The following is a 26,367-nucleotide window of genomic DNA, read 5'->3' on the forward strand; positions in this document are numbered from 1 at the left end:
TGTTTTCAGGAGTGGTTTATTAGTCCAGTTAAATGGTAAGTTGGGTAATTTGATGTGGTATGACACAAGGCTCTCCCAGACAGGGGTCCCTGCACAGAGGTCATTCACCAGTGTTGGACTGCGGTAGGAGATGTTTGCTAGACAGCACAACATTGTCGTAGTCAAAGTTCTCATCCAGGTTGAAAGGCAAAACCTCTTCACTGTCACTCTGTGAAAAGTCAATGACATGAATTAAGTTGCCTATACTGTATATAGACAGACCCCTCTCGCATGACACTAGCACAGAAAGACTGTGGCTTAAATAACAACACTTATGAATGCTTAACATAACTCTCAAACAAAATATACCAACTGCAAGTTCCATTTTCCTGGTCAACTAATTGTGGAGTCAACTAAGCTGTTCCTGGGGTGGGTAAATGTAATCTTCATCATAGTGTCTTTATGTCATAGATTAGTAAATGTCCTTCCTCGTACCTGTCTCTGTGGTGGCGTGTCCTGCTGCTGTCCCTGTGTCCCCGGCCGTGTCCCCGTCCTCCTGCCTGTGGAGGTCAGGTCCAGCTGGGTCAGGTGACAGAAGGAGGGCAGGTAGGCAGGGAGTTCCTCCTCTACCTCCCCTGGTAGAACCCGAACCCCACAATCTGAGAAAAGAGGAGAGAAGACACACCGGATGAGGACTCAACAGTGTCTTCTTTCTGCTTCTAGCTGTCCTTCCTAAGTAACTTGAAAAAGAAGGAGAGAACATCACACAGGATTAAGACCCCTCTTGATGGTATGCACAGTTTACGGAGTGTGGCTTGAATAGGATTCACATAGTGAGACTGAACTGACCATTAAGTTTTCACTCAGAGAAGCCGGCCTTTTCAAGTGGCACTCCTTGAAAAGTTAGTTAATTTTAGTTAATTGGGATTCAATAGCTCCTGAAGATCTAAGCCATTGTATTATTTCCAAAAGATCAGAGTAAGTACATCATTATGCAAATGATTATCGCATTGGCTTTGTTCTGTGCCATCATCAAACACAATTCAGAAGTGTGACAATCAAATTACAGAAAATGAGAAGTGACTCTTTGTTCAATTAAAATCAGACTCCAGTAGGTTAGAAAGGGCTGCTCATCACAATTTAATTGTATCACTAGGAAATCGTGTATAGAAATGATAATTTTACGAGTAATGATTTTACCTCCTCAAGTTCTCACCTCAGTGGGCACTACACACTGTAACCTAATACAACTCCTGCAAACCCCAGCCGCGAGCTGTCCAGTGACGCAAGCCTACCAGACGAACTAAATACCTTCTATGCTCGCTTCGAGGCTAGCAACACTGAACCATGCATGAGATCACCAGCTGTTTCGGACGACTGTGTGATCACGCACAAAACGCCAAGGTAACTTGTCTAAATGACTATCGCCTCGAAGCATTCGCATCTGTAACCATGAAATGCTTTGAAAGGCTGGTGATGGCTCATATCAACACCATCATCCCAGACAACATGCACCCACTCCAATTCGCATACCGCCAAAAAAGATGACGCAATCTCTATTGCATTCCACACTGTCCCATCTGGACAAAAGGAACACCTACGTGAGAATGCTGTTCATTGACTACAGCTCAGCATTCAACACCATAGTGCCGTCCAATCTCATCACTAAGGACCCTGAGATTAAACACCTTCCTCTGCAACTGGATCCTGGACTTCCTGATGCGCTACTCCGAAGTGGTGAGGGTAGGCAACAACACATCCGCCACACTGACGCTCAACATGGGGGCCCCTCAGGGGTACCTGCTTAGTCCCCTCCTGTTCACCCACGACTGCGTGGCCGCGCACTACTCTAGCACCCTCATTTTGTTTGCCCACGACACGGTGGTGGTGGTATGCCTGATCACGGACAACAATGAAACAGCCTACAGAGACCTGGCAGTGTGGTGCCAGGACAACAACCCCTCCCTCAACGTCAGCAAAACAGAGCTGATCGTGGACTACTGGAAACGGAGGGCCGAGCACGCCCCCATCCACATCGACAGGGCTGTAGTGGAGCAGGTCGAGAGCGTTAAGTTCATCGGTGTTCATATCACTAGGGAATTATCATGGTCCACACACACCAACACAGTCATGAAGACTGCACAACAATGCCTGTTCCCCCACAGAAGGCTGAACAGATTTGGCATGGGCCCTCAGATCCTCAAAAGGTTCAACAGCTGCACCATCGAGAGCATCCTGACTGGCTGCATCACCGCTTGCTATGGCAACTGCTTGGCATATGACTGCAAGGTGCTACAGAGGGTAGTGCGTATGGCCCAGTACATCACTGAGGCCAAGCTCCCTGCCATCTTGGACCTCTATACCAGGCGGTATAAGTGAAAGGCCCTAAAAATTGTCAAAGACTCCAGCCACCCAAGTCATAGAATGTTCTCTCTGCTACCGCACGGCAAGCGGTACCGATGCACCAAGTCTGGATACAGTCCCAAAATTGTTTGCATGTCAGCAGTCAAGTTTTCAAGATATTGGACATTCAAGAACCAAAGTGTCACTTGACACATCATGATGATGTATTTTGCATCATATAATAATTTTTTTAGCAAGAGACAAACCATTTTGGGACTGTATCAACACTGGACTAATGAAAAGAATAGTTGTTTTTGAGTGGAGTTTTCTTTTAATTTAGCAACTGCATGCTTCACTCCATTTCAAAAGATTTTCACTCAATTGAACACGCCCCAGGAGTATCTGTCTTTCTGCTCATCCTGTCAGACACATCCAACTAGTGTCGCACGGTATATCAAAAATAAGGTACTTTTCGGATACTAGAACATGAAAAACAGTTCGGTACTTCTGTGAAATGTGTCTCACGGATCACGCCTGTCTATCTGCACAGCCAACCCCTTATTATAGCACGCACTGTGCCTGCTCCACTTACCCATAACACACTTAAATAACACAACACGGCATGTAGAAATGTTGAAACTGTTGATTACTGTTCACAAAACAATGTCCATAAAGGCTAGAACACTTTACAATGGAAGAAGATAGCTTCCAGCTCTGTAAGCTACTGGTAACTTTCCTTGCTAGATGACAGCTAAAGCTGACATCCATTCACTACCCTAGTACTTTGTTTGTGATAATATGCAAACCAGAAGGCAACATATGCTGATTTCAAAGCTGATTGCCACCAAAAACGTTATTCATTCACTTACTCCCGTCTACCCCAAAGATTATCTATAGGGTGTTGAGGAGGAGGAGCCCTGTGGATCCGGTCCCGTGTGGCTCAGTTGGTAGAGCATGGTGTTTGCAACGCCAGGGTTGTGGGTTCAATTCCCACGGGGGACCAGTATGAAAAAAGAAAAAAAAAAAATGTATGAAAAATGTATGAAATGTATGCATTCACTACTGCAAGTCGCTCTGGATAAGAGTGTCTGCTAAATGACTAAAATGCTATTTTGTCGAGTCAATTAAATCGTGACATTCCTGGATTACTCATTATACTAATAAAAGTCCAATTAAATCAACAAATAGTATAAAAAAGGTTAAGTGTACATACTATATCTGGCTGTGTTGGCAAAATCACTAAATATACCATCAAGCCAAGCGGGGACAGTTCCAAGACCAGTCAGAAATGTCCAGCTAACCCTACCTCAATGACGCCAGTGAATTTCAAAACTGAACTTGGATCTGCATTAAGTAGCAATGACACAACAGATAGCTCGAATCAGTCATGACTATTCAACAAAACAATAAATAATTGTATTTCCATTGAATTTCTTAGTTACATGATTGTATAACTAGCAACAATGTTTTGATGTTGAGGGTGCAGTATTTAGGAAATTTAGCAATGAGGATGAAAACTAGCATAGTTCAGCTAGCCAGCTAGTTTAGCCAGGGAAAACAAGAGTGGGACAGGATATAGCTGGGCGCACATGCACACTATGCTAATTCAGGGCACAGACTTGAGTTTTTATGCCCTGATATCAGGAGCTGGCGGCGAAAAGTTCAATTATAAACTGGGTGGTTCGAGCCCCGAATGCTGATTGGCCGACAGCCGTGGTATATCAGAGCGTATACCACAGGTATTTACTTATCTAATTAAGTTGGTAAACAGTTTAGAATAGCAATAAGTCACCTCAGGGGTTTGTGATATATAGCCAATATACAGGGCTGTGTCCAGGCTCTCCACGTTGCGTCATACACAAGAACAGCCCTTAGCTGTGGTATATTGGCCATATACCACACCCCCTCGGGCCCTATTGCTTAATTACACAATTCAGAGACTGAAACAAATCCATCAGATGACAAATATTTAATGAGAGCAATTCAATATACAATCCCAAAATCAGCAGTAACTGTCAATAGTAAAATAAAGCTTAAAATGATGTTTGAGTGAACCTGAATCCAGAAAAGGAACTCTATTATCTCAGCGAACTGACGTGCTCTGACATGCCGCACCCCTCTTGACTCATGAATGACGTCATTACTGGTTAAAGACACAGCGCACATTTTTATAAAATAAGCTACTTCTATGCAAATGTTGTTGGTCAGTACAATAAAATAAGTCCTAAATGAAAGGGATACAGATTGTTTGTCATCTGTAGCCTCATGAAATAAGCCAAAACAAGCTCAATAACTCAATGCATGCGCACACTCCTATTGAATATGGATTCACCTGTGGATAGGCCTAGGCTACCCAGTTTATCAATAGATTTACCATTCAAATAAATGATTACCATTACGTTGTTATGTAGTTAGATTGGTAAAAACAAAGTCAAATTGATTGTAAAGTTGATTCATTAATGCATGCATGGCTGTCTCTGAAAAATGTTGACATAAAACAATTAAAATGTAATGAACACATAAAATACCCAACAATTGAACAGAGCAGTAGCTGAGTTTATCTGTCTGGGTCAAGTGCCATTCTGTGTTTTTGGCTAATATGCCTTCTTTTTTGCCGTGGTATCGTTCTGGTATAATTTTGGTATTGAGTATCGTGATGGTATAGAGCAGGGGTGTCAAACCCATTCCACGGAGGGCCGAGTGTCAGCAGGTTAAGACCTAGACAACCAGGTGAGGGGAGTTCCTTACTAATTTGTGACCTTAATTCATCCATCAAGTACAAGGGTGGAGCGAAAACCCGCAGACACTCGGCTCACAACCAAAATTCTGGTATCGTGACAACACTAATCCAAACAGGACACTAAGCCTGCTGTAACTCTGCAGTGAAACGAATCTCTATCAAAATGCAAAGCCACACTATTAACCCATATTTCCTCTGACAGTTTCTCCAGAATACAGATCCTGCAGCACGCAGCAGGAGGACTCAACAACAGCATGAGAGAAAGGGTCACAGACAACAGGTGAGGGATGGTTGGCTGGCTGGCAGGCATATGAAAGACATCAATGGGGTGGAGGAGATTTAATCTGAATTAAAAAGGCCTTGGTCGGCTGTAATCATCTCTGCCAGCCAGCTAATGTAACCCACATCCAGAGAACACAGAGATGGAGAGAGAGAGAGAGGAGCCTCAAATAGCAGGACCCAAAACACACTCCTGATAATAGGACCCTGACCAAAACATCAGGGCGATGGAGAGCGATCAAACTGAAAAGGACAGGCCTAGGCAACTGTCAAAGACAGGGTAGGTATACAATTATGTGTCTCCGTGCGTTCATAAAAGGGAATTTAAATCAATTAGAGAGGAGCAGAGACCATTAAATATTGACACTTCTCCTTGGCTTGGCGTGGCAGCCACAGGGCCGGTGTTGATCCTAATTAAACAGCTAATTACTCTCACTGTGAAAGTCACACTGGGATGGGAGGACGGAGCAGAAGAGGGGAGGTGGAGGGAGACGAGAGGCAAGGATAAGGAGGAAGCAAGACAAAGCATGAGTTGGTGAAGGGACACCACCTTGTGTATTATGTGCAGATGAGAAAGTCACACATTGAGCACGGTTACATGCACACAATAATATGAGTCAGATTAATATACATTTGTATAAAACATTTAGATGCTTTGCAAGAAGAACAATTTCCCTAATAATCCTGTTTACATGGGCACATCTGAAATCAGGCTACCTGATGGGCCTTTTGATGCAGAAAATCGGCAATCAAAATAAACGTTCTACCACAGTGACCATGTTATTTTTGCGAAGCCTATTTGATTCTGAGTTCGGACATATAAAGTTTGTATATGAAAACTATTTCTAAGATGCATACTTTTAGTTTTTGCGAACTCTCTTCACTCACGCATAAGAGGAAGGCTTGTGCTACCAGTGCTGCCACATGCGCAGATCAAATACACCTCTGGAACACCGATTAAGCGGTTTACATGTCCTAATAATTAGAAAGATTTCTCAGAAAACCAGGTGTTTTAATCGGTGTATGCTTACTTTGATTTTGACCTTACACCGATTTAGATAAGCAGAGTAAGGGGTTTACATTACTATATTTACACTCGGGCTACTGACATAATCAGTTTAAGGAATTATTAGTGTGCATGTTGTAACGCTTGATGTAGTGGGTGTGGACTCAGGCGCAGGAAACAAGAGCGTTTGCTATCGTGCTTTAATAAATGCACCATCAAAGAGAGTATACACCCAAAATAACAACAGGGTGTAATAAAAATACAATGACCCAAAACACGTTCCACTTACACAATACACAGTGCAAGAAAGAAATAAGCCCGCACACAGAACAGGTGGGGAAACGGGCTTAAATACCCCTAATCACTAATGGAACACAGGTGATACCAATAAAGACAAAACCAACAGAAAAGGAAAAAGGGATCGGTGGCAGCTAGTAGGTCGGTGACGACGACCGCCGAGCTCCACCCGAACAGGGAGAGGAGTCACCCTCGGCAGGAGTCGTGACAGTACCCCCCCCCCCCCCCCCCCCCCCCCAACAGCGCGCCGACACCGGCCTCGGGGGCGAGGCGCAGGGCGATCCGGGTGGAGGCGATGGAAATCCCTCAACAGTGCTGGATCCAGTATGTCCCCCACCGGCACCCAGCACCTCTCCTCCGGACTGTACCCCTCCCAGTCCACGAGGTACTGCAGGCCCCTCACCCGGCGTCTTGAGTCCAGAATGGCACGTACTGTATACCCCATAGTGCCGGAAGACATGGGTGAATAGAGCTTCCGCAGTCTGTAGGGCCGTAGGGAGACCGGGCAACGGGAGGAGACGGCAGGACTTAGAGAACCGATCCACAACTACCAGGACCGTGGTATTCCCCTGAGACGGGGGAAGATTGGTGAGAAAGTCCACCGACAGGTGAGACCACGGCCTCTGTGGAACGGGGAGGGGTTGTAACTTCCCTCTAGGAAGGTGCCTAGGAGCCTTACTCTGGGCGCACACAAAACAGGAAGAGACATAAAACCTCACGTCCTTAGCCAAGGTGGGCCACCAGTACTTCCCCCTAAGGCCTAGCACTGTCCTCGCCACCCCAAGATGACCCGACGAGGGTAACGTATGAGCCCATCGAATCAATTGATCACGGACACCAAGCGGAACGTACTTACGGCCTGCTGGACATTTAGAAGGCGCAGACTCCAACTGTAGCGCCCGCTCGATGTCCGCGTCCACCTCCCATACCACCGGTGCAACCAGCTTAGAGGCTGGAAGGATGGGAGTAGGATCGATGGGCCGATCCTCAGTGTCATAAAGACGGGACAGTGCGTCGGCCTTAGTGTTCATGGAACCTGGTCTATACGAAATAGTGAACTGGAACCGGGTGAAGAACATGGCCCACCGTGCCTGACGCGGGTTCAGTCTCCTAGCTGCCCGGATATACTCCAGGTTCCGGTGGTCAGTCCAGATGAAAAAAGGGTGTCTAGCCCCCTCAAGCCAGTGTCTCCACACGGTCAGAGCCCTGACCACAGCCAACAGCTCCCGGTCCCCCACATCATAGTTGCGCTCCGCCGGACTGAGCTTCCTAGAAAAAAAAGCGCAGGGGCGGAGTTTCGGTGGCGTACCCGAGCGCTGAGATAGCACGGCACCCACCCCAGCCTCGGACGCGTCCACCTCCACTATGAATGGTAAGGAGGGGTCCGGGTGCGCCAACACAGGTGTATCAGTGAACAGTGCCTTCAACTGGGTGAAAGCTCTGTCCGCCTCTGTCGACCATCGCAAACGCACCGGCCCCCCCTTCAGCAGTGAGGTAATGGGAGCCGCCACTTGGCCAAAACCCCGGATAAACCTACGGTAGTAATTGGCAAAACCCAAAAACCGCTGCACTTCCTTCACCGTGGCTGGAGTCGGCCAATTACGCACGGCCTTAACGCGGTCACACTCCATCACCACCCCCGAGGTGGAAATGCGATAACCCAGGAAGGAGACGGCTCGTTTGGAGAACTCACACTTCTCAGCCTTGACGTATAGGTCATGCTCCAGCAATCTCCCAAGCACCCTGCACACCAGGGACACATGCTCGGCGCGGGTGGCGGAGTAAATCAGGATATCGTCAATATACACTATCACGCCCTGCCCATGCAGGTCCCTGAGAATCTTGTCCACAAAGGATTGAAAGACGGCTGGAGCATTCTTCAACCCATACGGCATGACGAGGTACTCATAGTGGCCCGATGTGGTACTAAATGCGGTTTTCCACTTGTCTCCCCCCCGAATACGCACCAGATTATACGCGCTCCTGAGATCCAGTTTCGTGAAAAAACGCGCTCCATGAAATGATTCCACCGCCTTAGCGATGAGAGGTAACTGGATCCCACTGTAATGGAATTGAGACCTCTATAATCAATGCACGGACGCAGACCTCCCCCCTTTTTCTTCACGAAAAAGAAACTTGAGGAGACGGGTGAGATGGAGGGCCGAATGAACCCCTGTCTCAGAGATTCCGTGACATATGTTTCCATAGCCAACGTCTCCTCCTGGGACAATGGGTATACGTGACTCTTGGGAAGTGCAGCGTTTACCTGGAGGTTTATCGCACAATCCCCTTGTCGATGAGGTGGTAATTTAGTCGCCTTCTTCTTACAGAAGGCGAGAGCCAAATCGGCATACTCAGGGGGAATGTGCACAGTGGAAACCTGGTCTGGACTCTCCACCAACGTGGCACCGATGGAAACTCCCAGACACCTACCTGAACCCTCCTCTGACCACCCCTGGAGAACCCCCTGTTTCCACAAAATCTTGGGATTGTGACTGGCCAGCCAATGCACCCCCAGCACCACTGGAAACGCAGGTGAATTGATATGGAAGAAACTAATTCACTCCTTATGATTCCCCTGCATTACCATGTCCAGTGGCAGCGTGGTCTCCCTGACCAGCCCTGACCCTAATGGCCGGCTATCTAAGGAGTGCACGGGGAAGGGGGAATCTAACGGTACTAGTGGAACTCCCAGCTTGAGGGCGAGTCCGCGATCCATAAATTTCCCCGCTGCACCTGAATCGACTAGCGCCTTATGCTGGGAACAGGGAAAACAATCAAGAAAAAAAAATAAAACAAACATATGACCAACAGAGGGTTCTGGGTGAGTTTGGTGCTGACTCACCTGGGGTGAACGAGGAGTGTTCTGCCTGCCCTCTCGACTCCCAGAGGGACCCCCCCAGCACCGGTCGACCGTGTGTCCTCGGCGACCACAATTGGTGCAGGAGGAGTGCCCTCCTCTGGTTCCCTTAGATGCGGCCCCTCCTAGCTCCATGGGAATGGGCGCGGGAGGGCTAGGAGGTGGAACTAACAGGACCCTTTCTGACCTCCGCGGGCAGCCAGCAGATTGTCCAGTCGGATTGACATGTCAATCAGTTCATCCAGGGAGAGTGTAGTGTCCCGACACGCTAGCTCCCTGCGGACGTCCTCCCGGAGGCTGCACCGGTAATGATCTATTAGGGCCCTGTCATTCCACCCGGCCCCCGCAGCCAAGGTCCGGAACTCCAGAGCGAAGTCTTGCGCACTCCTCGTCTCCTGCCTGAGATGAAACAGTCGCTCACCCGCCGCCCGGCCTTCTGGAGGGTGATCGAATACGGCACGGAAACGGCAGGTGAACTCAGGGTAGTTCTCTCTCGCTGAGTTGGGGCTGTTCCAGACAGCATTGGCCCATTACAACGCTCGCCCCGTCAGGCAGGAGACGAGGAGGCTCACACTCTCCTCTCCCGAGGGAGTCGGCCTCACGGTAGCCAGGTATAAGTCAATCTGAAGCAGAAACCCCTGGCACCCCGCTGCTGCTCCATCGTACTCCCTCGGGAGCGCAAGATGTGGGGCGCCAGAACCAGACGTAGGAGGGAGCGGAGTAGGTGAACTCATCTGGTGAGTCAGAGGCGAAGAGAGGAGACCACTCCTCTCCCATCGGTCCATCCTCTCCATCATTTGGTCCATCGCTGACCCGATTCGATGGAGTACGGTGGTGTGGTGGAGGACCCGTTCCTCCATAGAGGGGAGAGGGGTGGCGGCTGCTCCTGCTGACTCCATACTTAAAGGTTGCGGGCTTCTGTAACGCTTGATGTAGTGGGTGTGGAGTCAGGCGCAGGAAACAAGAGCGTTTGCTATCGTGCTTTAATAAATGCACCATCAAAGAGAGTATACACCCAAAATAACAACTGGGTGTAATCAAAATACAATGACCCAAAACACGTTCCACTTACACAATACACAGTGCAAGAAAGAAATAAGCCCGCACACAGAACAGGTGGGGAAACGGGCTTAAATACCCAACTAATCACTAATGGAACACAGGTGATACCAATAAAGACAAAACCAACAGAAAAGGAAAGAGGGATCGGTGGCAGCTAGTAGGCCGGTGGCGACGACCGCCGAGCTCCACCCGAACAGGGAGAGGAGTCACCCTCGACAGGAGTCGTTTGACATGTAAACTACATATAGGTAAACAAGTACTCTCTAAGGATGTTTTACCTAAAGACAAACATCACCTGGAGGACACAGCTACAGTGGTTTGTTATGTCTTGGAGATAGAGACCTTTAGTCAGTGTCATAATGGGTAATCAAAAATAAGCGGGTCTTAAATGTGACCCGTTTCAGGAAACTAGACGTATGTCACAAGTCACGACTTCACAGGAGAGCCATTTTAATGTTTTTTCGTTTTTTTTATCAAAATGCATTTTTTGGCAGAAATGCCTTCTGGAGCATGTGAACTTTCATGTGCCTTAATAACAAACTTGCATGCCATCTGTAAATATGAATAAAATTGTTAAATTACGAGCCTTGTTGGTTAAGCCACAAGCCTGTGGTTAAGCCACAGAAAAAGTGAGCCACCTTCCCAGTAGCTATGATTGGCTGAGATAATGAGTGGGCTGGACATGCCGAGAGAGGGGTTCGGATTGGTCTGCCATATAGAGGGCTTTTGTCTATTTCAGCTGGTCAGTCTGTGTTGGTAATCCTGTCGAACGCGGCTTTAAAAAAAAATGTATCGTGTAGTGGAGCTGCATAAGTGTTGCTCTCCACTTTCTGGAGGATCGAGTTTTGAAATCAGTAGTATTAGAGTATGATAGCTAAGGAGATGAAGAAAAAACCTGTCTCCGGATTACATCTTCAAACTAAGGACAACCGTGGCATGGCATCCGTGACAGGGAGACTCGTCCATCATGCATGATGATGTATACGGGTAAGATAGTCTAGCAAGCTACATTTTCAGATATTACACGTTAGACAGAAAGTAGTTTCATTTCAAGCTAAAGTGTACTGTTAGCTAGCTAGCTAACGTTAGCTGGCTGGCTCCCTAAGCTAACGTTACGTGTATGGCGTTATTATTCGTATCCCAGAACCGTTTGCTTTGCGAGTTAGAGCCTAATGTTAGCTAGCTAACATTGAACCTGGTTGGTCAGCTCCCAGCAGATTCATGCAGGGTAGTAACGACATGATTTGGCACTATGTTTATTGTTGTTTAACTAGCTAACATTGGCTGTCTGGCTCGTTAGTTAACGTTACGTGGCGTGTGTGATCTTACACATTGTTTACCTAGCTAGGTTCATTGTTTGCCTAGCTAGCTAGCTACATGTCTTAAGCTAAAGTGTACTGTTAACCAGCTAGCAGCAGCCCGTCTGGTGTTCAACCTTCCCAAGTTCTCTCACGTCACCCCGCTCCTCCGCTCTCTCCACTGGCTTCCAGTTGAAGCTCGCATCCGCTACAAGACCATGGTGATTGCCTACGGAGCTGTGAAGGGAACGGCACCTCCATACCTTCAGGCTCTGATCAGGCCCTACACCCAAATAAGGGCACTGCGTTCATCCACCACTGGCCTGCTGGCCCCCCTACCTCTGAGGAAGCACAGTTCCCGCTCAGCCCAGTCAAAACTGTTCGCTGCTCTGGCACCCCAATGGTGGAACAAGCTCCCTCACGACGCCAGGACAGCGGAGTCAATCACCACCTTCCGGAGACACCTGAAACCCCACCTCTTTAAGGAATACCTAGGATAGGATAAAGTAATCCTTCTAACCCCCCCCCCCCCCCTTAAAAGATTTAGATGCAGTATTGTAAAGTGGTTGTTCCACTGGATATCATAAGGTGAATGCACCATTTTGTAAGTCGCTCTGGATAAGAGCGTCTGCTAAATGACTTAAATGTAAATGTAAATGTAGCTAACGTTAGCTGGCTGGCTCCCTAGCTAACGTTACGTGTTTGACATTATTATTCGTATCCCAGAGCCGTTTGCTTTGCTAGTTAAAGCCTAATTTTAGCTAGCTAACATTAAACCTGGTTGGTTAGCTCCCAGCAGATTCATGCAGGGTAGTAACAACATGATTTGGCACTATGTTCATTGTTGTTTAACTAGCTAACGTTAGCTGGCTGGCTTGTTAGCCAACGTTACGTGATGTGTGGGATCTTACATATTGTTTACCTGGAGCTAGGTTCATTGTTTACATAGCTAGCTAGCTAGCTACATGTTTTAAGCTAAAGTGTACAACACCGTTGAATATGGCCGGTGTCAGTAAAAGTCGGCAAGAAAGCGTAATGAAATTGTTGCCAGCGTTTTTGACACAAAGTTCAACTGTACTGGTTGTTCATGCTCTGATCTTGTCCCATTTTGATTGCTGTGCGATAATATGGTCAGGTGCAGCAAAGAAAAACTGCAGCTGGCTCAAAATAAAGCAGCATGCCTTGCCCTGAACTGCACACACAGAACTAACATCAACAGCATGCATGATAGCCTTTCATGGTTGAGGAGAAATTGACTACTTCTCTTCTAGTCTTTTTAAGAAACATTTGTATGTTGACAATGCCTAACCACTTGTATAATCTATTTGCATACACTTCAAACAGACATACATACCTCCCGAGTGGCGCAGCGGTATAAGGCACTGCAGCGGTATAAGGCACTGCAAGAGGTGTCACTACAGTCCCTGGTTTGAATCCAGGCTGTATCACATCCGGCCGTGATTGGGAGTTCCATAGGGCGGCGCATAATTGGCCCAGCATCGTCCAGGTTTGGCCAGGGAAGGCCGTCATTGCAAATAAGAATCTGTTCTTAATTAGTGACTTGCCTAGTTAAAAAAAGGTAAAATATAAATATATTTTTTAAATACCCCACCAGACACGCCACTATGGGTTTCATCATGGTACCCAAACCAAAAACAAATGTAATGCTTCGCTCAGTTATGTGTAGAGCCATATCACTGTGGAATGCTCTGCCACCAGATGTTACTAAGGCAAAAAGCAAGTTTAGCTAGAAGGAAAAAAACATATTGTATCACAGCGCTTCTCCTCTGTCTAAACATCTAATTTAACTGTAATTATTATATAACAGTGTGTATATATGAATAGTGAGTAAATAGTATTTTTGTTGTCTCCTGGTATATTTCCAATATACACTCGGCTGACAGGTTATTAGGTACACCACCCCGTTCACAAAAATATTTCACTCCTACAGACAGTGAGTCAAGTGGCCTTGATTGGGAGTCCCATAGAGCTGCGCACAATTGGCACAGCGTTGTCCGGGTTTGACCGGGGTAGGCCGTCATTGTAAATAAGACTTGCCTAGTTAAATAAAAAGAAATACATAAATGGCGTGGGGATTGTTTTCCTGGCACATGTTAGGTCCCTTGATACCAATTGAGCAACGTTTGAACACCAAACTTTGTAGAATCCACGCCCCGAAGAATTCAGGTTGTTCTGGAGGCAAATTAAATTGAGCAAGTTGGAAATTAAGCAAGTTGAGATGACTAAACTGCTTGGAGTAACCCTAGATTGTAAACTGTCATGGTCAAAACATATTGATGCAGTAGTAGCTAAGATGGGGAGAAGTCTGTCTATAATAAAGCGATGCTCTGCCTTCTTAACAACACTATCAACAAGGCAGGTCCTACAGGCCCTAGTTTTGTCGCAACTTGACTACTGTTCAGTCGTGTGGTCAGGTGCCACAAAAAAAAGGACTTAGGAAAATTGCAATTGGCTCAGAACAAGGCAACACGGCTGGTCCTTGGATATACACAGAGAGCTAATATTAATAATATGCATGTCAATCTCTCCTGGCTGAAAGTGGAGGAGAGATTGACTTCAACACTACTTTTATTTATGAGAGGTATTGACATGTTGAATGCACCAAGCTGTCTGTCTGAACTACTGGCACACAGCTCGGACACCCATGCATACCCCACAAGACATGCCACAAGAGGTCTCTTCACAGTCCCCAAGTCCAGAACAGACTATGGGAGGCACACAGTACTACTTGGAGCCATAACTACATGGAACTCTATTCCACATCAAGTAACTGACGCAAGCAGTAAAATTACATTTAAAAAACAGATTAAAAAAAAAAACACGGCCCGCTACCAAAACCTGTGGGCTCTCCTTTACTGCAGCCGATGTGAGCAAAACATTTAAACATTCAACCCTCGCAAGGCTGCAGGCCCAGACGGCATCCCCAGCCGCGTCCTCAAAGCATGCGCAGACCAGCTGGCTGGTGTATTTACGGACATATTCAATCAATCCTTATCCCAGTCTGCTATTCCCACATGCTTCAAGAGGGCCACCATTGTTCCTGTTTCCAAGAAAGCTAAGGTAACTGAGCTAAACTTTGAGAGAGTAGTCAAGGACCATATCACCTCCACCCTACCTGACACCCTAGACCCACTCCAATTTGCTTACCACCCCAATAGGTCCACAGACGACACAATCGCAATCACACTGCACACTTCCCTAACCCATCTGGACAAGAGGAATACCTATGTGAGAATGCTGTTCATCGACTACAGCTCAGCATTTAACACCATAGTACCCTCCAAACTCGTCATCAAGCTCGAGACCTTGGGTCTCGACCCCACCCTGTGCAACTGGGTCCTGGACTTACTGACGGGCCACCCCAGGTGGTGAGGGTAGGTAACAACATCTCCACCCCGCTGATCCTCAACACTGGGGCCCCACAAGGGTGCGTTGTCAGCCCTCTCCTGTACTCCCTGTTCACCCACGACTGCGTGGCCATGCACGCCTCCAACTCAATCATCAAGTTTGCAGACGACACTACAGTGGTATGCTTGATTACCGACAACGACGAGACGGCCTACAGGGAGGAGGTGAGGGCCCTCGGAGTGTGGGGTCAGGAAAATAACCTCACACTCAACGTCAACAAAACAAAGGAGATGATCGTGGACTTCAGGAAACAGCAGAGGGAGCACCCTCCTATCCACATCGATGGGACAGTAGTGGAGAGGGTAGAAAGTTTTAAGTTCCTCGGCGTACACATCACGGACAAACTGAAATGGTCCAACCACACAGACAGCGTGGTGAAGAAGGCGCAGCAGCGCCTCTTTTACCTCAGGAGGCTGAAGAAATTCGGCTTGTCACCAAAAACACTCAAAAACTTTTAAAGATGCACAATCGAGAGCATCCTGTCGGGCTGTATCACTGCCTGGTACGGCAACTGCTCCGCCCATAACCGAGGGTAGTGAGGTCTGCACAACGCATCACCGGGGGCAAACTACCTGCGTTCCAGGACACCTACACCACCCAATGTCACAGGAAGGCCAAAAAGATCATCAAGGACATCAACCACCCGAGCCACTGCCTGTTCACCCCGCTATCATCCAGAAGGCGAGGTCAGTACAGGTGCATCAAAGCAGGGACCGAGAGACTGAAAAACAGCTTCTACCTCAAGGCCATCAGACTGTTAAACAGCCATCACTAACATTGAGTGGCTGCTGCCAACATACAGACTCAACTCCAGCCACTTTCATAATGGAAAAATGTATGTAATAAATGTATCACTAGCCACTTTAAACAATGCCACTTCATATAATGTTTACATACCCTACATTACTCATCTCATATGTATATACTGTACTCTATACCATCTACTGCATCTTGCCATCTTGATGTAATGCATCACTAGCCACTTTAAACAATGCCACTTTTATATGTTTACATACCCTACATTACTCATCTCATATGTATATACTGTACTCTATACCATCTACTGCATCTTGCCATCTTGATGTAATGTATCACTAGCCACTTTAAACAATGCCACTTGTATATGTTTACATATCCTACATTACTCATCTCATATGTATATACTGTACTCTATACCATCCACTGCATCTTGCCTATGCCGTTCTATACCATCATTTTGCAGAGGGGTCAAATACTTATTTCCCTCATTAAAATGCAAATCAATTTATAACATTTTTGACATGCGTTTTCCTGGATATTTTTGTTGTTATTCTGTCTCTCACTGTTCAAATAAACCTACCATTAAAATTATAGACTGATCCTTTCTTTGTCAGTGGGCAAACGTACAAAATCAGCAGGGGATCAAATACTTTTTTCCCCCACTGTACATGAATGTATAGTTAAAGTGACTATGCATATATGATAAACAGAGAGTAGCAGCAGTGTAAAAAGAGGGGTTGGGGGGGGGGCACACAATGCAAATAGTCTGGGTAGCCATTTGATTACCTGTTCAGGAGTCTTATGGCTTTGGGGTAAAAACTGTTGAGAAGCCTTTTTGTCCTAGACTTGGTACTCCGGTACCGCTTACCATGCGGTAGTAGAGAGAAGAGTCTATGACTGGGGTGGCTGGAGTCTTTGACAATTTTCAGGGCCTTCCTCTGACACCACCTGGTGTAGAGGGCCTGGATGGCAGGCAGCTTAGCCCCAGTGATGTGCTGGGCCGTACGCGCTACCCTCTGTAGTGCCTTGCAGTCAGAGGCCAAGCAATTGCCGTACCAGGCAGTGATGCAACCAGTCAGGATGCTCTCGATGTTGCAGCTGTAGAGCCTTTTGAGGATCTCGGGACCCATGCCAACTCTTTTTAGTTTCCTGAGGGGGAATAGGCTTTGTCGTGCCCTCTTCACAACTGTCTTGGTGTGTTTGGACCATTCTAGTTTGTTGGTGATGTGGACACCAAGGAACTTGAAGCCCTCAACCTGCTCCACTACAGCCCCGTCAATGAGAATGGGGGCATGCTCGGTCCTCCTTTTCCTGTAGTCCACAATCATCTCCTTAGTCTTGGTTACGTTGAGGGATAGGTTGTTAGTCTGGCACCACCCGGCCAGGTCTCTGACTTCCTCCCTATAGGCTGTCTCGTCGTTGTCGGTGATCAGGTCTACCACTGTTGTGTCATCTGCAAACTTAATGATGGTGTTGGAGTCGTGCCTGGCCATGCAGTCCTGGGTGAACAGGGACTACAGGAGGGGACTGAACATGCACCCCTGGGGAGCTCCAGTGTTGAGGATCAGAGTGGCAGATGTGTTGCTACCTACCCTCACCACCTGGGGGCGGCCCGTCAGGAAGTCCAGGATCCAGATGCAGAGGGAGGTGTTTAGTCCCAGGATCCTTAGCTTAGTGATGAGCTTTGAGGGTACTATGGTGTTGAACTCTGAGCTGTAGTCACACTCTAATGACTCCTGAAACAATCACATAAGTGTTCCTTTTGTCCAGGTGGGAAAGGGCAGTGTGGAGTGCAATAGAGATTGCATCATCTGTGGATCTGTTTGGGCGGTATGCAAATTGGAGTGGGTCTAGGGTTTCTGGAATAATGGTGTTGATGTGAGCTATTACCAACCTTTCAAAGCACTTCATGGCTACGGACGTGAGTACTACGGGTCTGTAGTCGTTTAGGTTGCCTTTGTGTTTCTTGGGCACAGGGACTATTGTGGTCTGCTTGAAACATTTTGGTATTACAGACTCAATCAGGGACATGTTGAAAATGTCAGTGAAGACACCTGCCAGTTGGTCAGCACATGTCCGGAGCACACGTCCTGGTAATCCGTCTGGCCCCGCAGCCTTGTGTATGTTGACCTGTTTAAAGGTCTTACTCACGTCGGCTACGGAGAGCGTGATCACACTGTCGTCCGGAACAGCTGATGCTCTCATGCATGCCTCAGTGTTGCTTGCCTCAAAGCGAGCATAGAAGTGATTTAGCTCGTCTGGTAGGCTCGTGTCACTGGGCAGCTCACACACTGGGCAGCTCACACACTGGGCAGCTCACACAACATGTTGTGGAGGTTTCTGGTTGTTACTGTTGGGCTCAGCATCAGGGTTGGCGTTAGGGTCTTGTACCTCTGTATCTAAAGCAGTTGTATGGAGATGTAGTTTGAACGAGGTCTATGTATCCCTCATTGCTAAATGAGGACAGTGAGAGCATTACACCACAGAGCAGAGAGCCATTGCCCTTAACACTAATTACAGTATGTATTGAAAATGCGTAATAGATGGTAATGTATTTAAAATGAATGGCATGACTAGCCTTATTACAGAAATAATATGCATATGACATTAACTAAATCCTATTACAAGGTGAACTCTTAAATGTCTTGTAAGGCTTACTGGCAAACTTCATGTTTCCTTCTTTACATGGATTATTAAGAATATATTCTACTTTTCACTGGAGATTTTCCTTTCTTTGAGGAAATAATGTAAGAACTCTGGAGCGCTGTAATTTACTGTCAAAGAAGCTTCGATTAATGGAACCATTCTCCGTGAAATAGCATTGCGGACTCAAAGGCTCATATCAATACTGCATGGCAAGGCGCTAACTTTCTAATTCTACCGTAATCAGGAAAGATTAGGATAAATTAATGTTAATGATGATCCATGCACACTCTTAAATGACTTTAGAAGAAACAAGAATGCCATTATACAGTGCCAAGAAAGTTATTTTCCACCTTGTACAATGCACTAATCTAAAATCAGTTCTGAAAACTGGAGGGTTGTGAGTGAGAGAACAAGATGCTGTACCTGGGTCAGCAGTTACATCTCCTTCCTCCTCACTGAAGTCCCCAACATCCAGGTAGTTATCCAGCTATACACAGAGAACAATGGAGAGTTACTCTTCAATCAACAATTCTCAAATCAGAAAACAAGAGAAAGTGATTACTTTTCATGTTGTGTATATTACTGTAGTAAACAAGTTATAAATCTGTATTTTGATCAATAGTAGAGACAAAGTATATAGCAGTTTATAATATGTGATCATCATGAGTCCATGTGTGTGACCTTGACCTATGTCAGTGACAATTTAAAAAATAAAATATGCACTAACATAAATATTCCCATATTTAAAATACAGTATGGAATTGGGATATTACAACAACATTACTTCAGTCCACAATATCAACCTTGAGAGTTATGCCTGGTGGACGACAGTCTCCATTTCCACAGCTGCCCACAGTCACTCCAGCACCTAGCTCCATCTGCAACCAAACCACAGTCACAAAGAGATACTCACTGCCAGATACTCATACTGTATATGACCACTGCATTTTTGCTCAAGCAGTTTGACTCATTATGACCTCATCAGACACTAAGAGCTCTGTGGGGTCGTGGCCACTACTCCTGTTGATCTATGGCTCCAGTTGTTACATATATGAATGTGTTTGGACAGCTGAGTGCCTCTAAGAGTCCTACAGATGCTATAGGATCTTGTGCTCACTCAACTCTTCCAAATAATCACCAGTGAGATTAATTGGAAACCAAATATGGGATCCTATCCCAGACTTTCAGTTTCAGTGTGTAACTTGCTGATGTGTAGTATTGATTACAGCAGAGAGAACCTTTAATCAGAATCATGGTTAAATCAATAGCTGGCATAGCCTGAGGTCCTAAGCACTGTTCATGCTCCAATGTACACATCTGAAGTAAACCTTCCTGCTCCTGAAACAATCCACTAATTTGGTTTAGGAAAATGGGAAAACACTGAAATAGATGGAGGGAACAGAAATAAACCAAGGGAGACTGACAGAGAGAGAGAAATTGTATTTTATTTTTAAAATACCTTTATTGGCCCAATAGTTACATCATTAAAAGCACAGAACCAACCCCCCCCCCCCCCCCCCCCCTACAAAGTCCTCCAGAAGGCTTGTTAGTTTTGTCATAAAGTAGGACTGCAGGTTTGCAAAGAGAGAGAGAATGAGAGAAAGAGAAAAGAGAAAAAGAACAAGAAAGAGCAAGAGCAAGAGAACAAGAGAGAGTAAAGGGCTGACAGGAGGGATTGAAGCCTGGTGGGGTGAGTTTACGGTGTAAGCCTTGAGTCAGTCAAGCCTGTAGGAAAGACGGACAGATCTAGGTGTCACTGACCTCCTCCTGATCAGCAGGCAGGACACAGACACTCTGCTGTCCTCTCCTCTCTTCCTCTGCATCCTCTTCTCCATTCCTCCTCCTCTCCCCTGATCTCTCCATCTCCCTAGAGAGATGACTGGGTCCGGAGGGCAGAGTCGTGTGTCCACTCCCAGCACTCCCTGTGAGAGGAAGGTCAGAAGAAAAAATACATCTGTCTTTGTATCAATTTAATACATGCCTGTAAGGTATGAGCTCTACATGTAATGAAGTCACAACCTGCGGGCCTTTGAGACCAGGCTTGGGCCAATTTAGTTCCAATTCAATTGCAAGAAATCCTTATGGAAAACAAATTAGGTGTGTGAACTGCCTGTGAGACTGACCTGGAGTCAGTCCGTGTGTGAAGGAGCCTGACCTGGAGTCAGGTGTGTGAAGGAGGACAGGAACTGGTCGTAGGTCTGTTCTGAGGAGCTGCAGAAACAATTCAGGGCCTCCAGGACCACCTCGTCATCAGCCAGACCACCTGAGCCACTCTCCACCCCGGGCATCCTGCCACCCAAAACAACTAGCTGGCCTGGTACACTGGCAACCCCTGGGTACAGCTCACCTGGGGGAGATAGGATAATGGGGGAGGGAGAGAGATGTTAAAATCAGTAGCACAGCGGCCATATTGTGCGCCACGCGGTCTAAGGCACTGCATCTCAGTGCTAGAGGCATCCCTACAGACCCTGGTTCGATTCCAGGCTGTATTACAACCGGCCGTGATTGGGAGTCCCATAGGACGCGGAGCACAATTGGCCCAGCGTCATCCGGGTTAGGGTTTGGCCAGGGTAGGCCGTCATTGTAAATAAGAATGTTCATAACTGACTTGCCAAGTTAAAAAAAAGGTTAAAGAAATAACATTTAAATAAATATTAGCTAGGCCCAGGTGTAATTACCCTGCTGCCGACACTCTGCTCAATCCCAATCACTACAGGGGGAACAATTAAGCATCGCATTAAACAGTGATAAACACTGCAGCAAGTATGATCGTCAGAACATCACAACTGTCACTGCGCCCATTAATCAAAACCGGAATCTTGCAGGGAAGGACTTGTCAGGTATTGAAACATTATAGCGGGGACAGAAACAGGTGCTACAACACTTTCTAATGACTCTGTTCTATCAATTATACTCTGCAAATCCCTGCATGGCCTGGGATCCATCTCCATGGCTCACTGCTGAGCCTGCCACACACACACAACTGCACCGACCCAGCTGCAACATAAAGCAGACCTTCAACAGAACTGTGTAGGTGCCTTAAGGAACTGACTGACTGAGCTGGTTTGTTATTCAGTGCTGATTTGGAGGTGTATTATCTTAACTCATAGAAAAAACATGTCCACAGTACCTATTCAGCTGTTAGGAATGGGGAGGAATGCTTTATTTCCTGTTTCTGGTGCTGGAGGTACCCCCCTCTAAGCAACAGCTCAAAGAGACACAGGTGCTCCGCTGCTTGTTTGTTTTTGAGTTCTAACGTTCTTCCAGGCAATCGTGGTTGCAGCGTTTGTTTTGTACGCTCCCTGAGCCTTCTCACAGCCCCTCCAAAAACACAAAAACATTATGCTAATGGTTGCCAGACAGCTGCTTCCAGCTCATTGTGTGTGTGTGTGTGTGTGTGTGTGTGTGTGTGTGTGTGTGTGTGTGTGTGTGTGTGTGTGTGTGTGTGTGTGTGTGTGTGTGTTCCTCTCTCCTCCGGTAGACTACACAAGAAGTGGTTAGGCATAATAGAAAAGGAATTCAAGCTTGAGTAGAACTAGAAATTAAAAGGAAATAAAGCTGTGCTCTTCTCTTCCCTTTCTCCTCTTTAACACAGTATAATGTAAGTAATGCATCAGGTTCAGTGTACCATGTGAGGACATGAATCACAGTCCCACTGACTGCACATGGCACTACACACATGCCACTTAATTGTAGTGTGGAAAATGCCAAAATGTTCACAGAGGGGATAATGATGGCTCTCCATCTAAAAAATGGGATACATACAATGAGGCCCTCTGAATGTTCCACAGCTGTAATGACACACACACACACACACACACACACACACACACACACACACACACACAGGGAGAGAGACAGGGAGCTTATGGCCACCTTCCCTTAGATGTAAAAGAAATCTGACAACAATAACGTGGCTGTACTCAGCGTAACAAAGCCAGCTTTTACACTGTCACTGTGAGGAGTCCACAGGAGAGGAATGTGATGGAACAGAGAGGATGAGCTGAGGAGAGGGGCTGGAAGGATTGGTGCACTACATTTGCAACTATATAAAGGGCTGGTATTTCCATTAATTGCAAATAGACTGCCTTCAAACTGTAGCGGTCACAACTGTAAGCTACCTTTGGTTCTTCAAGGTTCAATCACAAGAGCAATGACAAAACTAAAGCACAAAAACATTCTTCTTTGCAGAGAAACAAACTCTACTGTACACAACCTATGATTACATTAACAGTGATTGTATTACCAGCTCAGTCTTATTGCAGTGTTGAGAGCACACCTGCCTGTCAGCAGCGGTCACAGACAGTTAACCTCAGGATCTGTAACTCATCTGAGTCAATCGAGCTTCACAAACTCTGTCAACCACTGTCTGTCTACACAGCTTAGTACTAAAGCTACACAAAGATTAGCCTAACTTATTACAACATTATTACAACATTCCATAACACTGTTCTTCGAGACGTTCAAACAGTAACGTTAGCTACTTGAGCAGGAGGTAAGCAACGCTGAAATTCTGCTTTCAATGGGAGATTTGACACTGATCGTAGTAACGTTAGCTATGATTATAACTCCAATGTGACAAGAATGTCTAGACATGATCTATAGCTAGCTAGCTAGATACATTCATTGTCACATTGGAGTTATAATCATATAGCTAGCTAGATATTTTATATATAGTAAGGATTGTAGAAAAGTTAGCTAGCTATTTTATGTCCTAAATTATCTCTTTGGCATAAAGACAGCAAACGTTAGCTAAGTAACTTAGCATAGCCGTTATTACTGTCTAATTGAGCAGGACATCGCAATGGGACCTTACTAACTAACGTGATTAAATGTAGCAGAATGCTAGCTAGATGGTTTGCGTTGTTTATCGTACTGTTATATCAAAAATCACAGTTTCTAATCTAAACCATCTTTAGCTATATCTCTGCACATCACATCAGAGATGATTATTGCCGAGGCTAATTTAGGCTAGCTAACTTCCAACTAAGCTTAGCCAGTCAAACATGACCACAGCAGGCTACCACGTATGCTATTACAATCGAAGCTGGCACTTGTATCATTGTATTATGTTCATTGTTCACCAAAATCGCTAGCTAACTCGTGTTTAGGAAAATGTGCTAGTTATAACACGAGTAAAAGGTTGACAACAGAGCGACGATTTACGTTACCTTCGCTCGGATTTGCGTTGAGCAATGAATGTTGGGAAATGAGTCTTTTGGCTATTTAATGGAACGAAAAGAAAGCGATTAAAAACTACACACTGATAGGAAATTTATCTGACAGTATTTTCTGCAGGTCATAAACGAATGTAGAATAAATAGTTCCTAAATAAACAACAATGAATACATTGGACTGAAAATTATTTTTTTTATCCTACTTGTTCAAACATAGTAAAATGGCCTTTTCCTTTTAAGACACAAAGTTCTGTCACTAATAATCAGACCATATAATTAGAAAGAGTCAGACAACCCATGTTTAAAAGCCTTCAGTTCAAAACAAGCAGCAGCTGACTGAGACAATTTTGTGTTGTTGTTTTCCCACAGCCACCTGCAGTAGCATGTCTCTGCAACCACTGACTGCAGTGAACTGTGGCAGCCTCCTGCAGCCTGGCTGCTCCCTGTTACAGCTGGACGGTGACATATTTCTGTTCGGCCAGAAAGGCTGGCCCAAGCGCTCCTGTCCTACTGGGGTCTTCGGGGTACGCTTAAAGCATGGGGAGCTCAAACTGCGACCCATCTCCTTCTCCAATGACTCCTGCTACCTTCCCCCTCTGCGTTGTCCCGCCGTGACCCGCCTTGAGCCCCATGATGGACACCCAGAGGGCTACCTCATCCATGGAGGCCGTACCCCAAACAACGAGATCTCCTCCAGCCTCTACCTGCTGACCCTGGACAGCCGTGGCTGCAACCGCAAAGTGACCCTGCGCTGTCAGGAGAGAGAGTTGGTGGGAGAGCAGCCAGGGCCCCGATACGGCCACACCCTCAGCGTGGTGCACAGTCTGGGCAAGAGGGCCTGTGTTGTGTTTGGGGGCAGATCCTACATGCCGGCCGGGGAGCGGAGCACAGAGAACTGGAACAGCGTTGTGGACTGCCCTCCTCAGGTGTTCATCATCGACTTAGAGTTTGGCTGCTGCTCCACCCACACCTTACCTGAGCTCACTGACGGCCAGTCCTTCCACCTAGCTTTGGCCAGAGACGACTGTGTCTACTTCCTTGGTGGCCACACTCTGTCGTCTGACTCCCGTCCTCCTCGTGTGTTCTGCCTGCGTGTGGAGCTCCTGCAGGGCAGCCCTCTGCTCTCCTGTGAGCACCTGGACACCGGCCTGTCCATCACCAGTGCTATTGCCACCCGTGTGGGGCCCTCCCATGAGTACATTGTCCTGGGTGGGTATCAGTCAGAGACCCAAAAGAGGATGGAGTGCAGCAGTGTGGTGCTGGATGACTCTGGGATCAGCATCGAGCCCAGAGAGGCCCCTCAGTGGACAGGGGAAATCAGCCACAGCCACACCTGGTTCGGAGGCAGCTTGGGTGGAGGGAGCGCTCTGATCGGGGTCCCCTCTGAGGGCAGGCCAGCACCGCCCGAAGCACATTACTTCTACCAGGTGTGCTTCCAAAAGGAGGGGGAAGGAGAGGGTGAAGACGGGAACCAGGGATGCAGCCAGGAGTCCACAGACTTCGAGGACTCCGCCCCTCTGGAGGACTCTGAGGAGCTGTACTTCGGCCGCGAGCCCCATGAGCTGGAGGACAGCAGCGAGGGAGAGGGGGATACGTACAATGAAGAGGATGAGGAGGACGAGTCCCAGACAGGCTATTGGGTCAAATGTTGCCTGGGCTGCCAGGTGGACCCCAACACTTGGGAGCCCTACTACTCCACAGAGCTGCTGCGGCCAGCCATGATCTACTGCTCCAAAGGGGAGGGAGGCCACTGGGTCCATGCCCAGTGTATGGAGCTGACTGAGGGCCTGCTGGTAAGGCTCTCGCAGGGAAACGGCAAGTACTTCTGCCTGGACCACGGGGGCCTGCCCCGCCAGGAGATGACCCCGCCACGCCAGGTGCTGCCCCTGAAGAGGAGCCCCATGAAACCCCAGCACAGGAAGGGCCCAATGATGCCGAAGATGACACCCGCCAAGAAGCGCTTCTTCAGGAGGCTGTTTGAGTGATGTCTGACAATGCAGTAAAGTTATACTTACTCATTGATCAACTGGTTCATAATATGTCATTCTAATTATATGGCCTAAATGCCATATCATTGTTTAATGTGCCATTGTAGCAATTTACTGTTTCCAAACTTTTGAATAAGTAAACTCAGAACTCTTTTTTGTGCTTGGTTTTTGATTCCTTACAGTGCTCAATATTTTATGTAATAAACTAAACAAAAGTTTTGCAAGAAAAATGTATGAAACCGAATTGAATAAAAATGGAAATTAAAGCCAGAGTCTATTTGCTTCATGTTCTACCCCCACATATTACACATAGTGACTTTGTGGCTTGCTGTGTTCACCCTCGTTATTGGCAGTCGTTATCAGGATGCTTTTAGAATATTTGAGGTTTGTCAAACCAAATTTTCTTTGGAAGGTAGGCTAATACTGTGTGGACTGGCACAACTGTATGTAAACCTATAGAATATAATTTATTTTCTGTGGTTGAATGTTTCTGTGGCAAAATAT

At 46.6% G+C, this 26,367-nt stretch overlaps 2 protein-coding genes across 3 annotated transcripts; one reads left to right on the forward strand and one right to left on the reverse strand.

Moving 5' to 3' along the window:
• Nucleotides 1-23,892, reverse strand: iftap (intraflagellar transport associated protein). Of its 2 annotated transcripts, none has more exons than XM_014125038.3 (7): nt 22,945-23,043; nt 20,854-21,045; nt 20,460-20,620; nt 19,502-19,576; nt 19,122-19,185; nt 475-638; nt 1-208 (listed from the first exon to the last, which is right to left on the reverse strand). In XM_014125038.3, exons 2-7 carry the CDS (start codon nt 20,984-20,986, stop codon nt 101-103), a joined length of 705 nt encoding a protein of 234 aa, XP_013980513.2. In that variant the 5' UTR covers nt 20,987-21,045; nt 22,945-23,043; the 3' UTR covers nt 1-100.
• On the forward strand, nt 22,971-26,129 carry rag2 (recombination activating gene 2). Its single transcript, XM_014125109.3, has 2 exons — nt 22,971-23,193; nt 24,245-26,129. Exon 2 carries the CDS (start codon nt 24,259-24,261, stop codon nt 25,858-25,860), a length of 1,602 nt encoding a protein of 533 aa, XP_013980584.1. The 5' UTR covers nt 22,971-23,193; nt 24,245-24,258; the 3' UTR covers nt 25,861-26,129.
• The last annotated feature ends 238 nt before the right edge of the window (nt 26,130-26,367 follow it).

Source organism: Salmo salar, chromosome 10, assembly GCF_965601325.2.
Source record: "Salmo salar chromosome 10, fSalSal1, whole genome shotgun sequence".
NCBI classification, from domain to species: domain Eukaryota; kingdom Metazoa; phylum Chordata; class Actinopteri; order Salmoniformes; family Salmonidae; genus Salmo; species Salmo salar.